The sequence below is a fragment of the Rhinolophus hipposideros genome (genome assembly GCF_964194185.1).
Source record: "Rhinolophus hipposideros genome assembly, chromosome: 5".
Lineage (NCBI taxonomy): Eukaryota > Metazoa > Chordata > Mammalia > Chiroptera > Rhinolophidae > Rhinolophus > Rhinolophus hipposideros.
In genome coordinates, this window is record NC_138051.1 from 65,772,054 (window position 1) to 65,790,012 (window position 17,959).

The 17,959-nt window shown below is 36.6% G+C and overlaps 1 protein-coding gene across 1 annotated transcript in view; it reads right to left on the reverse strand.

Annotated features, from left to right (window-relative positions):
* The window catches only part of EXOC5 (exocyst complex component 5), a 41,249-nt gene that overhangs the window by 22,567 nt on the left and 723 nt on the right, over window positions 1-17,959 (reverse strand). Inside the window, exons 2-6 of the mRNA XM_081050471.1 lie at window positions 6,677-6,771; window positions 5,917-6,064; window positions 3,909-4,103; window positions 3,075-3,139; window positions 450-478 (exon numbers count right to left, since the gene is read on the reverse strand). Coding sequence (XP_080906597.1) covers window positions 450-478; window positions 3,075-3,139; window positions 3,909-4,103; window positions 5,917-6,064; window positions 6,677-6,771 — 532 coding nt within the window. The remainder of the gene's footprint in view (window positions 1-449; window positions 479-3,074; window positions 3,140-3,908; window positions 4,104-5,916; window positions 6,065-6,676; window positions 6,772-17,959) is intronic.

The following is a 17,959-nucleotide window of genomic DNA, read 5'->3' on the forward strand; positions in this document are numbered from 1 at the left end:
AGAATCCCAAGATTGACAAGAATCAAACTAATAAGGAATTAAATAGGTATTAAAATGCTCATATGAGCTTAGCATTTTTTAAAAAAAGAAACTGCTTTAGTACATATATGTATGGATACAAAACAATCTCCAAGATACACTGTTAAATTAAAAACAGAATGTATAAAGCTACTGGTATAACATGCTACCAATTATTTTTAAATAAATGGGGATAGTAGAACTAAATTCCATACATATATACATGATTTATGTCTGTGCTTAAATACCTTTAAAATACTCTGGAAGAAAACCCAAGAACTGGTAATGGTTGCTTCAAGGAAGAGGAATCAAACTCAGGGACAGGGTAGAAGGATGTTACTGTTTCCACTATCTCTTACTATTTTTTTTTCTTTTACACAAGTAATTTTGTTACCTGTTCAATATAGTTAAATAACTAGAACCCCACTTACTTGCAATTTTGGATTTTACTTCTGAAAATCTGAAAGATAAAAACCAATGAAGTTCATTAGTTGTGACAAACATACCATAGTAACATAAAATATTAATAAAAAGGGAACCTGGGTTTGGGGATCTATGGGAACCCTCTGTACTAAAGGTCATCATAAAAAAAGACAAAAAGACAAAGCCAGAGGGAAAGAGTACTGACAGGAAGCATGCCAGGTGACAAAACTGAATTTGGGCAATTCAGATGGGGGAGCTGGTTCTTATTTAGAAAATTCACATTGAATAACCAATTCCCTTGTTAAAGCGGGAGGAATTGTATGAGGCATTAACAACAGTTCAGCCAGCCCCAACACTGAATTATTGTCCCGACTCACAGTCACTGGCATTTTAAATTCACTTGATATTTGCCTATCTCCTCTCTGCTGGGATTTTTTCATCTAACGCTCCATTATTGTTATTAAAAACAACAACAATGATAAAAAGTATATAAAAATTAGTTATTTTAAAACTAGAATAAAATAAAAGCCATAAGAAGGACACAGCAATGCACCTAGCAGATTAATCATTCAATCTTTGCAAATTCAGAAACGAAAACATCACACATATTATACACTAGAATTTTTTCAATTTGAAAATACCAAAGGGAATGCGCATTATGGAAAATTAATGTTGAGATCCCATGTAATGAGTTTGAAGAGAGAGGAAAGTGGCTAGCAAAAGATATGCCAAAGACAGATGAAGAAAGTAATAAAAATTTAGAGTTACACAAAATTGATAAACAGTCATGTGCCAATTAATGACAGGAATGGGGTCTGAAAAATGCATTGTTAAGCGATTTTGCCATTATATAAACATCATAGAGTATACTTACACAAATCTAAATGGCATGGCGTATTACACAGCTAGGCTATATGGTATAGCCTACTGCTCCTAGTCTACATGCCTGTACAACATGTTATAAAACAATACAAGAGAAAATGATGCAATCAAAAGACTGGGTAAAAACACGATGATACATGAGGCTGCTGCTGGGGTAACAGCATACTGTTCTACAGCAAACTTTTTTTTTTTTATAAATAAAAAGAATATACTCTAAAATAATGATTAAAAGTATAGTACAGTAAATACATAAAGCAGTAACATAGTCGTTTATTATCATTACCAAGTATTATGTGTTGCACATAACTGTATGTGCTATATTTTTATAGGACCAGCAACACAGTAGGTTTGTTTACACCAGCATCACCACAAACACATGAGTAATGCATTGTGTTACATTGTCACAATAGTTACAAGATCAATAGGTGACAGGGATATTTTTGGCTCCATTATAATCTTATGGGACCACCATCGTGTATGTGAGGCCTGTATGACCAACACGACATTATGTGGGGCGTGACTATATCATGGTAGATCACCGACGGATGTAAGGCCATACTGATCTTTGTGAAAACATTAAATCTGATTAGGACATATATTCAAATCCAAGGCTTGCTTGACAGGCTAAAACAAAACTGTAAGAAGTGCATGTAACTGTAATTGAGAAGTGGAAGAAGATGAGTACATGCATGTGTGTTTTGCAGAGGAAGAATAGGATGAAGAGGGGGGAAGAGAAGTAGCCAGCAATTATCACGCACCTATTGCGAGCCACACATTTTACCCATTTGAGTAAACAGTCCAACTATGAAATGAGAGAAAGTTACAGAGGTTTTTATGGGTGACTTTAAAAATCATTACTGATAATGCTGGGCAAGTATGAGATTACTAATAATAATTAAATGAAAGATGATCATTACTGCTAATCCTTTATGATGACACAGAGCTCAGAGTAAAATAAGATACATTTTAGGGGTAAGAAATTCAATCTCTATTTTTGGGATACAATGGTCAATCTTTAAGTATAGCAGCTCATTTTCATTCTACCTGTACCAGAGGATCATCAAGTATTACCAAAAGAATAACAGACATATTGTCTGTTATAAAGGAAGACCTATTTCTTTCAGGTATTCACATGGGGGAACTATTACTACCAAGATTTTATTAATGTATCTGACATTCACAGACTAAATGAAATCACGAAAAAATTTGCTTCTCAGCAAAGTTTCTTTTAGGATAAAGCAGGAGTTAACCTGAAGTCCCTAGGGACAAGTTTATGGATAGGATAAAAAGTCTACAACTCCATAAAATTGTATACAAAAATCTGTGTGTACCTAAACTTTTTGAAGAAACTTTATAGCTTTCACCAGTTTTTCAAAGGTGCCTAAGACCCCACAAAACTTAAGAACTCTCATCTAGAGATAGGAAAAAGCAGCTGAATGGCCCCACCCACCCGGTGATCAAAGTCCAAAAAATGAAAATTCAGACTCTCACTTTAGTCAATTTCAAAATTCTCCTTCATCAATTTTTTTAGAAGGAAAACAAAGGATTGAAATTATTTCCTGATATATTATTAAATTTAAGTATTAAGAGACCATATTTTTTCAATCAACTATTGTATACTGCACCTTGTACAAAGGAGGTACTCAATAAATTCTTGTTGAATTAATGAGCAAAATCATATAAGGAAAAATACAATTTTATTCTATAAATTACACCATATATCCAAATTAGCACTTAAGAAACAAACTTGCCTATCAAAAGGTAACTCCTGGGCAATTAGATGCAATTTCTGAATGATGTCTGCAGCTTCCTTTATCTATTGAAAAAACAAAAGCAATAAAATTTTAAAAACCCTTACGTATAAAAAAACAAATTTATATTTGAAAATACTAGTATGTTCACAGACCCTCTCCCAATTTTCTTTTAAAATCCACAACAAATAAAACTTTGTGAACAACAGGAATACATTTGAAGTATCAACGAGTTGATAAAACATAAACATTTGCTTTGCCAGCACTGAAATCTTACGATTTTATAATGCCACAATCCTTTCCCAATGAAATTTAGTTTGTTTACTCTGAAAAAGTTCAACTCATTGCTTGCTAAAAGCAGAAGTGCAAGTTTCTTCTGAGTTTATGAACCCAAAAAGGATAAACAAAATTCATGAAAATAGTTTGGGTCATACTGCTGCATCTATCCCACTTTAAGCTAAGTGAATAAAAACAACAACAAAAATGTTACTTCAACTTATCAAAGATTTAGGTCAGACCACCCCCTCATCCAATGAAATGTAACTATTCAAAAACAACAGAAATTCTGTTAATATTAAAAGTCAATTACAGAAAAGAAACACTCATTAATTCAGATACCTCAGCATTTTTAAAGCCACATATAATTTCATCAACAAAAATGCCAAACAACCCAATTAAAAATTTGAATATAAACACTTCATAACAATAAAAACTTGTAATAAGTCAGCTACTAAGTGATTTGAAGTCTGACTATGGAAAGTAATAATTGTAGTTTATAATTAGGATATTGTTGTTAATGCTGTATTTTGCTTTTATCCTTCTGACAGTGCTTACCTTTTCAGAATTTGTAAAAACATCAGATTTCAATTCTCCATCTAAAAACTCATTAAAGTATTTCATCAATTTCTGAGCCTCCACTGCCCGTTGTCTGGGTGTGTTTACCCCTTCCAACTGGTCACCTAGGTGACAGACCTTGGTTGCTACATAGCTGATGTGCTCATCTAGTTCTTGGAAATGTTGGAAGGCAACCTAGAAAAAATGTGCATAAGCATAAAATACAATGACAGAACCCAGTTTATAAAGTCAATGTCTATCAAAAACGAAACCACCAACTAACTCGTCACTACTCTCAAACTTACGTAAAGGTAACGTAGAAGTTATATATCTGAGATGATACACAAAAACAATTCATGCCCATTACATCACATAATCTGAAAACTTTTTAACAACGTTGCAGACTTTACATTTTTAACTATTAAAATCATATTTTATCATGAATACATTTGCTAATCCACAAAACAACATGGATACTTACTACTCATCTGTTTAACAAAGTTCCTAGCAACACTTACTCCTAAATAATGATTCTGAAAACAATGACATAAAAGGGACCAGTCATCTGAACAGCTCACTTGCTACTACACTAAAATGAGCCCCAAATGTCAGAAGACATAGATTAAAAAGAATATTTAACAAAAATTTATTTTAAATATTTAAAGAGCAACGCATTATAAATAAGGTAAAATGGTTTTTGACCAGCTTTGAAAACAGAAGACTGCAGCAATTTTTTTACTGAGGCAAAGGTACATTACTTCTTAGCCCCTTTTCCCTGGGTCACTGATTGTCCTACGATAGATGAAAATTCTGTACCATGAATGCCTTAGAGTTGCCAATAACAAAATTGCTGATAATTTAGTATGGTCCTTTTGTTCTAATCTAAAATTGAGGGTGATAAACTGCAAAGATTTACTGTTTTAAGCATATTACATGTATTTCCGTATTTAATCCTTGCAAAAAACGTATTTTATTTGTAGATGAAAAAACTGAGGCACAGAAAAGCTGAGTTGTTTGAGATTACACAGCTGATATTTGGCAGAGCAGATTGGATCCATACTTTGTTAGATTAACTATTAATACTACTACTATTATTATCAAGGGAAAATTCCATTAGAAGTATTTGGAATCTATCACCTTAACTACTTAAAAACACATTTTCTATCTTACATAATCACTGACTTCTTTATTAAATATTTTCTCATAGCCATATAAGCTTAACTAAAGGAATCTAAATAAATGAAATCCGAGCAGAGATCAGTTTGCTAATCCCTAAACACTAAAGAACAAACAGCCCCCAGGAGGCAGCAGAGCTAAACAATGTTCCTCAAACTTACAGTTATAAAGGGCAATCAAGTTTCAGATCAGACTCAGGCTATCAAATGGGGTTTGGAGGTTCCAGATTAAGTCTAGGGCCTAAGAAAGGGCTAAAGTCTACTTAGCTCCAGGGCCAGTCTAGTAATTTGGTTCTACTCCAAAATGGACTAAGGAAGAATTCTGCATCCTCTTGTCCCACAGTTACAACAGAATTCTCACTGGGACACATACCTCAATGACTTTTATGAAACTTCCCAGACTAGGTTCCTCTAGGGAAAACCTGACCCAGGCAATAGCTGGTCTCGTGTTACTTTGTTTTATGATTAAATGAGAATGCAAATGGCTACGCTAAATATCCCAGCTAATAATGAGCCCCTAAAGATACAGGTGGGCTAACGTATCATTCTTGCAAGTTTGCAATGTTAGAGGGGAAGCAAGGACCATACTGCATTAGATACTACCCCATCCTAAGAAGAGAGCACTGTAATCCCAAATCAACACTCAATTGCAAGCCAGTGCCCAGAGTGTCTATAACAATTCATTAACATTTTATCCCATGGCATGGGAACAATAGAAACCTCAACAAGTTACTACCATTTGACTAGACTTTTATTAAGAACTTAAAACCAGAAGGAAATAAAGATATTATACCGTATGTAAACTATTCATTACTAGCTAAATATTTATTTACCTGATTGCTTTTCTGGAGCTCTTGTACCTTCCTAGCAAATTCCTTGGCTTCTTTCTGACACTGTTGCTCTAGTTTCTCTACTTTCCTTTGAATCCTTTCATCCATGATCTGGAGTTCTTGAATATGATTTACAAATTCTTCTAATAACCTAATAGATAAAAAGGAGAATATGTATCAATCCATATGATTAATTTTAGGAACCAGCCAGTTCACTTATAATTGTAAATAAGGTATTAACAAGCATTTCTTGAACTAAGGATGATCATGTTAAACTCTACAGCATCTTGTTAGGAATTATCTCTGGCGTGAATGAAAATCTCACCTAAAATCTCCAATAACCCCCAGAATAGAAACCAATTTCAAAGGAACAGTCAAAAGGTAAATGTACGACATAAAAATAATATTGTGCATTCCAGGGTATAGTGACTTTCTGTTCCCCCAATTTACAACTATAGTTAAAACAATATAGTCAACATGAGTTTATTTTAAATAATTTAAAGGTAACACCAACTCTATTACTAATTAGAGAAATATTAAATTCTTATAATGTGACAAAATCCCTTCCCTCATACCAATTAAAGCTCTTCTCTAAAATAAAAGGAATGTAACGGGGGCGAGGGAATCAATCCCAAACTTCTAATACTTGTTTCTTTTAACTAAAATCCCTTTACATGAACACTGAAAGGAATTCCAAATCACATCTATTCCAGTAACAAATTTGTACTAGATTGGGTCCATGAAAACAATTTTTTTACTTCACCTTTTAGGATCAAAAGCTTCAGATCCCCCTCTAGAGCCTCCTCCTGGGGTTCTCCATACAAGACGTTCAATATACTCATCTGCCACAAAAGGCTCCTAGTTAACAAAATAAATGTTCTTTAAAAAAGTTTCATAGGAGGTAACTTAAGAACACAAAAGTGAAACAGGTTTTACTATGTGAGAACTTAAAATGAAATTAAATTACTAATACCAGTTAAAACTGGAAAAGTGAGCAAAGGACACAATTTATAGAATAAATACGAATGGTCAAGAAAAATAAAAGAGTATGCAACTTCACTAGTAATCAATTATCACTTTTTTATCTCACAAAATGACAAAGTTTTTTAAAATTATAATATGTAATGCAAGAGAGGGTATGAAATTCACACTCCCATTATGTTAGAAATGTTAACAGGTACAATATTTTTAGAGGGCAATAGATAACACTTAGGTAACATTAAAAGTATTACAGATTCTCTTACTCTTTAACCCAGTAATGCCACTTTTAAAATTTTAAGGGAAAAGCAGATATGAAAGCAAAACTTTTTGCAGAATGTTCATTGAATACTACATACAATATTGAAAACTTTGTTTAAATATTCAACAAAATTATTACTGAAAAATTACAGTAAACTTACAGGATACAAAACTACATTCCTATTAAAATCATGTTATAAAAAATTTAATGAAGTGAGAAAAATGCTCACACATATAAATCTAATGAAAAAGGCAGGATACAAAATTTTCTAAATTTTCTCAGAAAAAAAGCATTAATTATATTATTAGAGCAGAAGGGCCAAAAAAGAAAATAAACATTCAAATGTTAACCATCAGCTGATAATGTATTTTTTATAATACATAGTAATTTACATATTTCCCATACTACCCTCTTTCATGCAAATAAATACCATATATTGGCTCCCACTTAACATGTGACTTAATCAGCAGCATTTGCTGGTGATTCCAGTTTAAATTCTTATATCTATAAAATTTCCCATTTGTTAATTGTACTTTAAAAACATTTTCATTAACATTCACTGAATAATAAGATTGCCACTGCCAAGCACTCTGTTAGGTTTTGGAATAAAAAGATGTATAAAACACAAACTGTACCCCTGAGAAACTCCCAGTCTAATAGGAAAAAATATATAAAGAATACAATAGTATTTGATGAGTAAAATTAAAAATGCATGCACAAACTTCAGTATTAAAATTTCTGAGTGGCTTGTTAAATCAGTAAGTAGTTGGTGGATGGAACTGGGATACTCATTAATTCAGCAAATGTTTACTGAGCATCTACTACGTGCTGGGCACTGTTTTAGACAGTATAGAGTACAGAAATGAATTCAATAGATCTCAAAGAAATAATAGTGAATTCAAGGCCTCATAGAAATAATCTTCTAAGTAAGGATGCCAACATTAAGTAAGTAATTACAGAAATAACTAATTACAATTGTGATAAATGTGAGGGAAAGAAAAGTCCTGGATTCTCTAAAAGTATATAACAGAAACAGAGATGATGGGAGGATAGTAAGGGATGGAAGAAATAGCAAGAAGTGGGTGTTGCAACAGGCAAACTTTCTGAGAACCAGAATTAAGATGAGACCAGAAGAATGAAAATCAGCCAGACAAAAATGGAACGTATAGTTTTCCAGACCATTAGGGAAAGAGAAGACAGAGCTTAACCCATTAGAGGACTGAGAAGTAAGCATGGACAAGATCACTGAAACTACATGTGGAAGGGATATAGAGAGAGGTGACAATTAAGACCAATGTATGATATACAACCTCGTACTTTTTATCATCATCATCATTATCATCATATTGGGCACTTGGTCTATATACAATAAGGGCTTCTAGAGTGGGAAGTCCAAATAGAAGTTTCTGAAATTGCCCCTCTCTAGTCAATGTAATAATAAGTCAAGTGTAATGGCAAAAAATGAGTGCTACTTTTTAAGCTCTAAAACAAGGATCAGACAATATTTTCTTAAAGAGGCAGACAGTATTTTAGGCTTGTGGGCCATATAGCCTCTGTTACAACCATTCAACTCTGCCATTATAATACAAATGTAACCACAGATAAGCAAATAGGCAGGGCCGTGTATCAGTAAAACTTTAAAAACAGACAACTATCCCAAGGGCTGTAAGTTTGATCTAAAGGATGCAGGGGCGATGTTACCCATCATTTTCTCATTTAATTCATCAGTCTGGGTTTTGCAGAAATCAGACAAACCCTGGAGGATAACTAACTCAAAATTGACCAACGTAATATACCATGGTAGACGGCCAATGATTTGGCGGTTACATACTTTTCCATTCCTATCAACAAAGAGAATCATCAGACAGTTCAGTCACAGAGAACTGACAACAGTATACATTTACAGTTTTGTGATCTCCCCTACCCTCTATTATAACACGATCTGTGCCATACGGACATTCTGCAGAACATCTTATTGATCCATCATACATTGATATCATGCTAATTGGGCTGGAGTAAAGATAACACGTACTCCAGAGAGTGGGACATACACTACACAAAGATTCAAGGGCACACTGAATCAGTAAACACTTTAAGGTAGTCAGGGGCATACCAGACATCTCATCAAAAGTAAAGGATAAATTCTTCGATCTCCCACCATAAGGAAAGACACACAACACCTGGTAGGCCTTTTCAGGTTATGGAGGCAGCATATTTCACACATGCTCTAGCACATATTATCAGGTAACACAAAAGCAGGAAAAGGCTCTGCAAAAGTGAGGGCCATGAAACCAACCAATCGTATTAAAGTAATCAGTATTTACTAAAGTATTTAAGGTATCAGTGTTGAAAAACAATGTCATGGGCATTATGGTAAGCCCCAGTGGGATAATCACAGCACAGATCCCTGGATTGTGAAATAAGATCATGCCATCATTAGCAGTTAATTACATATGTTTTGAGAAACAGCTGGTGTGCTACTGGACCCTAGTAGAGATGGTACTCCTGACCACAGGACACAATGTGACCATGTCTCCGGAACTATACACCATGAGCAGGGGTCTAATAGATTCACTAAATGACAAGTGACCCAAAAACTATCCATCATAAGGTGGAAGGGTAAACCCCAAATCAAAACATGAACAGGACGAAAAAGCAAACTGCATAAGCAGATAGCTCAAACTCCCATGTCTCCCACCACTACTGCACTAGCAGCATCCCTCCCTCAACTCACACCTGTGGCCTTATGCGGGATCTTTTCCAACCAGCTGATGGAGAAGGAAAATGCCTGAGCTTGGTTCATGGAGAGTTGGCTAGGCATGTGGGTGCCAACTGAAAACGGACAGCAGCTATAATTACAACTTCACTTAGAGGTGATGGCCTTGAAATTCAGTGGCAAGAAAAACATCCTCCAGTAGTCCAGTAGCAATAGGCAAAGCTTCAGGAAATATACCTAGTCATTCCCTTGGGTGGACAGAGAACTGACCTGAGGTTATAATACAGTGTATGGACTCACAGACAAAGGCAAAGGGCCTGGCTATCAGAGGAAAATGATTAGAAGACTGAAGACAGGGAAGTCTGGGGTAGAGCCATGGCAATGGAACATGAGAGTGGGCATGAAGTGTGAAGATCTTTGTATTACATGTTAAAATCTACCAGAGGACATCCACCATGGAAGAATTACACAACCAAGTAGACAAGGTGACTCTGTTGACATCAGCCAGCCTCTGACCAGCATTAGCACACTGAACAGAGCAAACAGTACAGAAACGACATGGCTCCATCAACATGAGGTCCTACTTACCAAGGCTGATCCAGCTACTGTCAAAGCCAAATATTTAGCCTAACCGTGGCAGAGACCAACTCTGAGCCCTAAAACAGCCCCATCCTTCAGGTACACTACTCAGCCATCTGGTGGCTTGACTACATTGGGCCCTTTTCATTCTGCAAAAGTAATTCATTCTAATGTGAATTAGAAACATTCTGAGTTGGGTTTGCCTCTCCTCAGAGGGAGTGTTTGTTCCCCTGGCATGAGATCCCACATATCACATTAGACCAAAGGATCCATTTATGGCAAAGGAAGTGACCATGGGATCCGCTGGTCATATTACAAACCACACCGCGCAGAAGCTACCAGTCTGACAGAGCAGTGGAACAGACTGCTGTAAGCATAGCTGAAGCACCAGTTCAGAGACAATACTCTATAGAGGTGGAGCACTATCCTCCAAGGTGGAGTATACGTTGTGAACTAAAAACCTTTATGTGATGCTGTGTCCCCAAAAGGAAAAACACATGAGTCTGGGAACAAGGAGTAAACTCATGCTGCTTATAATAAACCCCAATTTGTACTTGCTATTCCTGCAATTCTGGGGTCTACAGGGTTACAGGTCTTGCTCTCCAAAGAGGGAACATTTCTGCCTGGGAACATAAAAGTCCCATTAAACTGTAACTATAGGTGCTGCCTGGGCTGCTTATATTCAATTGACACTGATCATCAGGAGGCGGCAGGACTGTTATAAACAACGGGTACAGGGAATAATATGTTTGACACATACCTCTCCTCATGAGAATCTCTTAATACTTCCTTGACCAATTCAAAAGTACATGAACAAGTGTAGCAACCCTGCTATGGCAACCAGTTAAACCACCAAGAATGGCAGAGGTACTAGCTGAAGGTGAGGGGGGTTCAAATGGAAAGTAGAGGAGGGAAACAGTGCGTATGAGTTGCAACCCAAGACATGCTGTTCATCCCACGAACCTTCTTCTCATTTTCCTGCAAAATAAGAACCCCAAATGGAATGCTGCAGGAGCTGCTCCCCAAATACAAATAAAGAAGTGGAGTCTAGTGGCACTGAATTGGTCTGTGGCAGATACAATGATATGTCATCCAGATCACCCTTCAAGAAGGGACTTGCCCTAGCTCCTAGCAGTGCTGTCCTCAGACAGCCTTCACCTCACAGTATTTTCAGGAATACCCTAAGCTGCAAAGAGCCACTTCCCTCAATGTTATACCTTTCCCAACGTGGGGAATGACTGACTAAGATGGGAATATAAAGGCCTGACTACTTTGGTCCAGAGCAGGACAACTCTGACAGGTCATTTTAGTTCCAGAACTCCCCTTAGGGGCCACCAACACTGTCATTAGACAAGCACTGTAGTTCTACTTTTCCATAGGGGCAATCTTGCCGCCTTGCCCTGCTGCTTCACAGATGTTCATTCCAAGGGTACTTCCTAACAAATATTCTGCACACTAAACTCTGCTTCAAAGTCTGCTTCTCAGAGAACTCACCCTGCAACACTGTAGTGGTCCAGTCAAGAGATGATAACGGCTCAGACGTAAGTGAGGGGGCAGTGGAGGGGGCAGTGGCGGGGTGCTGAGAAATGGTCGTGATATTTTAAAGGATGTACTCACACAAATTGCTGATAGATTAATGTGGGAAGAAATTTTAAAAAGGAATCATGATTACTCACAGAGGTTTGCAGGCTGAACAAATGTGTGAATGGTGGGTGGTGCCATTTACTGAGACTGGGGAAAGATGGAAGAGGGAGTGGGGAACTAAGAGTTTTGTTCTGCATTTGATATGTAGGAGATGCCTATTAGATATACAAGTGAAAACACAGCACACAGTCAGAAAAATAAGTTTGTATTAACAGGAAGAAACTGGAACTACATATAATTTTAAAGTATCATTTAAAACTTCCGAACTGGATGAGGTCATCTGGGAGGGAGAAGGGCTTGCCAACATTTGGAGATAGGGGGAGAAAATGATCTAACAAAAGAAACAAAGCAGGAGGGACCAGTGAAGAGGAGGGAAAATTAGGAGGAAACTGCGTCCTGGAAGAAAAATGCAGGTTTCATCTTCAGAGGCAATCAAATTACCACAGAGTTTAAGATAAATCTACTACTCGTCCCAATGTAATAGGAGTTCCAAAAACGCAAAACAAAAACAAACAAAAAACCTTTCTGATTATAAAACCAAAAAATCTCGGTAACTTCCTTTCTCAACCTTGCTACAAAGGTATTTTTAATAAGAAAAAGATCGCCAAATTAACAAATTCTAAGACTTCGAAATGACCAAGTCTTCCCAAGAGGATTCTCGTAGATCCATGTCAAGAATCCACCCCCTCCCCGAAAAATTTTACGAACTTGACAAAGGTATATTTTCACCTTCTATTTTACTACAGTAATTAAAAGCAAAAACTGCCAAAACAAAAACAAAGATGTCAGAAGAATGCATCATAGACTAAGATACTAGATACTAAATTCAACGTGACATAATTGGTTACTAGGGTGTTGCTCTATTAAACCATTCATTTCACACTCTACAAATGCCACCGATTACAAGAAAAACATGGGGTTTGTGGTCATTTCTATTAAAAATTAAGGCATCAAGCCATTGGACAGGATCATAAATCCCTAATTTAACATTCTTTCTTTGAGAAAATCCAACTAAACTTTTATATTTTCTTATAGCATCTTTCCCAAAAATAGATTCAATACAATGTGCTACACTCACCCATAACTGCCTCTCCAACCCGCCCCCCCCCCAAAAAAGGCATGTCAGCTCCCTTAAAGATGGCCAGAGTCTTCTCGAAGCTTTCCCCAAACTGCCCCTGTGGTCTCAATATCTTGTTTGGAGCCACAACTCTCACACCTAAAACATGCACATACAGATACCACCTCTTCTCATATTTCCTGAATACACTTCACCTTACAAATTAGAGTCATCTTCTATACCTGCCTTGGAATGCCCTTCTCCTGAAAAATTTTACTTATCTATCAACACCCAATTTATATGTCATTACTATATGAAACCTTTCCTAATTATACCAGGAAGAGATTCTGTACTTCCACTGCACTGTGTTATCTGTTAACAAATGTCTCCCTGTGATATCACGATATCTTGGTCTTTGTACTCAGCTCCTGGCTACAACTCCTAAAACCTTTGTAATTTCCTAAAAATAAAGGTGCTATTAGCAGCATTTGTTCTAATATTTGGTCGTTGACCCTGTTTCTGACACAGAGCTCCTAAACCCCTGGGAATTTCTTGGATGATAGGAGCATCTTTTGTTCTATTGAAGCAACTCTTGATGGGCTCCTGGATGGAGGCTGGTCATCAGAAAGATCAAGCATGATTAGAAGCCTGGAACTTTCAGCCCCACCAACTATACTCCATGGAGGACAGAAGGGCTAGAGATTGAGTTAATAATCAATTATTCCTACATGATGAAGCCTCCATAAAAGGCCCTAAAGTACGGGTTCAGAGAGAGAGTTTCCAGGTTGCTGAACACATCAAAATGCTGGGAGGGTGGCTCACTATTCCTTCCCCCCCCTACCTTGCCCTATGCGTCTCTTCCATTGTTCCTAAGTTGTATCTTTTTGTAGTAAACTAGTAACCTAGTTAGTAAACTGTGTTCCTGAGTTTTGCGAGCTGTTCTAGCGAATCAGGAATCTGACGAGGGGAGTCCTGAGAACCTCCAACTTACAGCTAGTCAGTCAGAAGTACAGGTGACAGACAATCTGGACTGAAATTGTTACCTGAAGTGGGCGCATCTTGTGGGACTGAGCCCCTAATTTGTGGGATCTAATGCTAACTCCAGGTAGAGAGTGTCAAAATTAAACTGAATTGTAGGACACCCAGTCAGTGTCTGCTGAAAAACTGAATTGTTGTGGGAAAAAACCCCACACAAACTGGTGTCAGAGGTGAAGTATTGAGACTAGTGGTATAGTGTTGAGAGAAGAAACAGAGCATTTTCCTTTCAATCCTCCAACTAGATTTTTAATTCAAAACATCTTTTAACTCCAGTACCTGGAATGACAAGGTACTCAATAAAATGTATGCTAAATGTACACATTTTCTCACATACGTGACACTATAATTGGTAGACAGGTTCCATAAACATTTATTTAATAGCTAATATGGCCGAAACAAGTAGCATTTCAGTACTTTAAAGGTAAAGGAGTGGTCCTTACTTGTGCATCTCATGTTCTTTAATATATATTGAGCTAGTTAACTGAACGAGAGATCTTTTCCAATAAGTCTGTTGAAACAGCTTTTGTAACTTAATTTAAAAATCTAAGAGACATAAATGCGTTTGTGTGTGAAAATGTGTTCTTGGCTATTCAAATTCTAACCTGGAAGTCAAACAGCCATTGTCACCACAGTAAAATTACAAGAGCTCGAATGGTATTATCAAAGCACCTACATTTACAGGAAATAAATCAAATTCCTAACCCTGGCATTTAGGACCTCCACAATTAAACCCATTGACTTTCCATACCATTCCTCTTCTTCATGCATGCTACATTCACTCCAGCCAAAATAAACTCTTCCCCTGTCTTCCAGAGTCTACATTTACCTCCTTTACGTCTTGGCTTTTATTGTCTGCTTTATTAGAAAGTCCCTCCAAACTCAGTTCTACAAATTCAAGTATAACTTATTATTTATACATCATTAAAATGCCACCTTCTGATCCTTTTGCACTTCCAGAGATAATCTTCCCATCCTCTCAACACTTTATCTAGACTTCTTTGACACTGTAACTGTATTTCAAGAATATATAGTTACATATCTATTTTCTCTCCCTTTATTTAACAATAAGGGCAGATTCCACATATACTTCAACATTTTCCAAAGTATGTTCCATGGAATTCACGAAATTAATAAGCACTATAAAATAAAAGTATCATGGTCAAAAAAGTCTGAGAAATGAACTTCTCAGAATCTTTAACGTAGTAAGGTATATTGTAAATCTCTAATGAAGCAAAGTATGCCCATTGCCAAAACTTACTTGGCCTCTTAACCACTTTGGGTTTTTTGCAGGACATCTCATAGATTAGTATTTCTATGGCATGCCCTTTGAGACATGCAGCTTCATTAATCTTGGCAATTTTTCTTGAATTTAATAGGTGCTCAGCAAATGTTTGTTGAATGAATGGGTAATTGACCCTGGTTAACAAAGAACTCTCCCATTAAGGTAACTTGCCCAGAGAGAAGGAAAGAATCCAGAAGAATAACAGGACAGAAAAATAGCAAGTGAGAGGGAGCACAATATCCTCAGTAGTGCTGTTAGAGGAAAAATATGTATGAATATTTGCAATAGAAAAAGAATTTACTATCCCAGCCACTTGTTATATGTAGAGGAGTAATTAATACAAACCACATAGGAATTCCTGTTTACAATGTCCACCCTGAGGTTATCATTTAGAAAGACTGCACATAGATCTTTTTAGAAAGATGGAAACTAAGAAGGTATTCTGTTCAATTTCCAGGATATTCACTATTAAAATAGCTGAGTAATCTATTACTAATCATTTGTCAACCAAGGAAACAGCCTATAGTTTGATTTTGTTGTATGAAGGTATTTATGTTAAAAAAGGAAGTCTCATGAGACCAATAATATTTTAAAAGTAGAGTTAATACATGAAATTTCATGGATTCAAAACATAATTTTGTATTGATTTGCCCTCTTTCACTGTGCAAAAATGAAAGCACACTTCAATTTAATAGTGCATTAAAACCAGGATGCATAAAAACAAAACGTCCTTGACTACATCCTGCCTCTTTTCCCACAGCTCTCCAGCTGTGACTAAGAAAGGGAAGCAGGAGAAAAAGACCCTCCCTCACTTGTCCCTCCTAGATCCTACAGCAGTGGCAACAGGAAATAAGAGCAATGACCGAGGTTTGGTTTGTTTGTTTTCCCTCCTCCCTCAAAAGCAGAGATCAACTTTTCACTTAGGAATAAAAACTTATTCAAGAGTAGAGTCCATTTGCAGGGCTGAACAGACATTATTTCTTAATCAAAACTATTAACATTTAATTTTAATTATTAATGTAATATGATTTTCATTTTGATGAAGCAACAAACTACATGTGGTCAGGAAAGAGAAAGTCACATGAGTTAAGCTCCACAAGCATGTTTAAGGTTTTTCTGTGAAGCCTCTGGCCACAGAACTAGTCTGTCTCTATCATCACTGGTCAGAGTATTACCGGCTACCACATAACTGGAATTACTGAGTGAAGTTAACCTTAATTTGGTTTAACTAATTTACTAAATGGTGAGACCCTAAAAAGCAAAATACATATTTCGCTACCTCCTCCCCTCCCTCTCTGGAGGGAAGCAGAAATCAAACACAGTTTCAAATAAGTTATGTGGACTTGTGTAGTCAAATATTTAAAGAAAAATAGACATAGCATGATCTGAAACACAACTGGGAATGTCAAGCAGGATTCATTAACTCAAAGATTAATGCTTTATGAACTGTATGATAAAATAAGTTTTCTATTAATGGCTACTCAAGTATTTCATTAAGACCTCAAGTTCATAAACAGTTTTCCACCTTTACAAGACATAAAAAATAAAACAAGGAACTACAGAGCTACTTTAGTATCTTGCCCAGCAACACACAGTAAAAGCTTTTAGTAAAAAGAATGTCTCCCTGCTCCTGTGTTAATCAATAAACAGATGGCACAAGTTTGGGATTAGAGAAGCTAATGTAATGTATCTCCCAGTACTTAAATCTGAGGAAACGCAATTAATATTTCCAAATTCTTTCTTGGACTTAAAATCTTTCACTCACAAATTACTACTAAAATTTATCGTAATAATAGCATTATAGTTATTCCTCTCCACAGAAGCATCATCTGTCCAAAAACTGACAGAAACCCAAAATATGTAACAGCAACAAATATGAAAAGTTCCCACTGTCATAAGAAAAACTGTGGCATTCAAATTTTAGACCAAAAAAAAAAAAAAAAACCACAACCCCTGCTGAATCTTAAACAGAAAAATACAATTTTAACTTACGGAGAAATTCTCTCCTGCCAACTGCAGTCTGCTCAATTATTGCGTACACTTTGTCGCTCATTTGGAAACACCGGCACCCACAAAAAGGGTCCTCCCTCCCTTTTTCTCCATGGTTTCATTTTTTTCACAAAAGGAGATCCTTCGTATGTTTCACCGTTTAACGGTCTAATTAGAATTTTCCCATTGTATTATCTCAAACATCACGGCTTCTTACGTCGGATTTCACTATATTACATTTTAAGTTTCAGCGACTGAAAACTCCCGAGGCAACAGATGCTCACTGCTTCAGGCGTGAAGGATCCTCCGGTGGGCGGGTAGGTGGTTCTGCCACACACTCCAGTTCCTTACGACCCGAACGCAAACGTTAACTTTAGTGTCGTCCCCCTTCAATCGGAAGAGCAAAGCGGGCCTTCATTGTCCTACGACAGACCCCGGCCTTTTCAAACGTAAGCGTCAACTGACCGGCAGACAAGCGCCACTTCGCCCATTTGCCAAGGG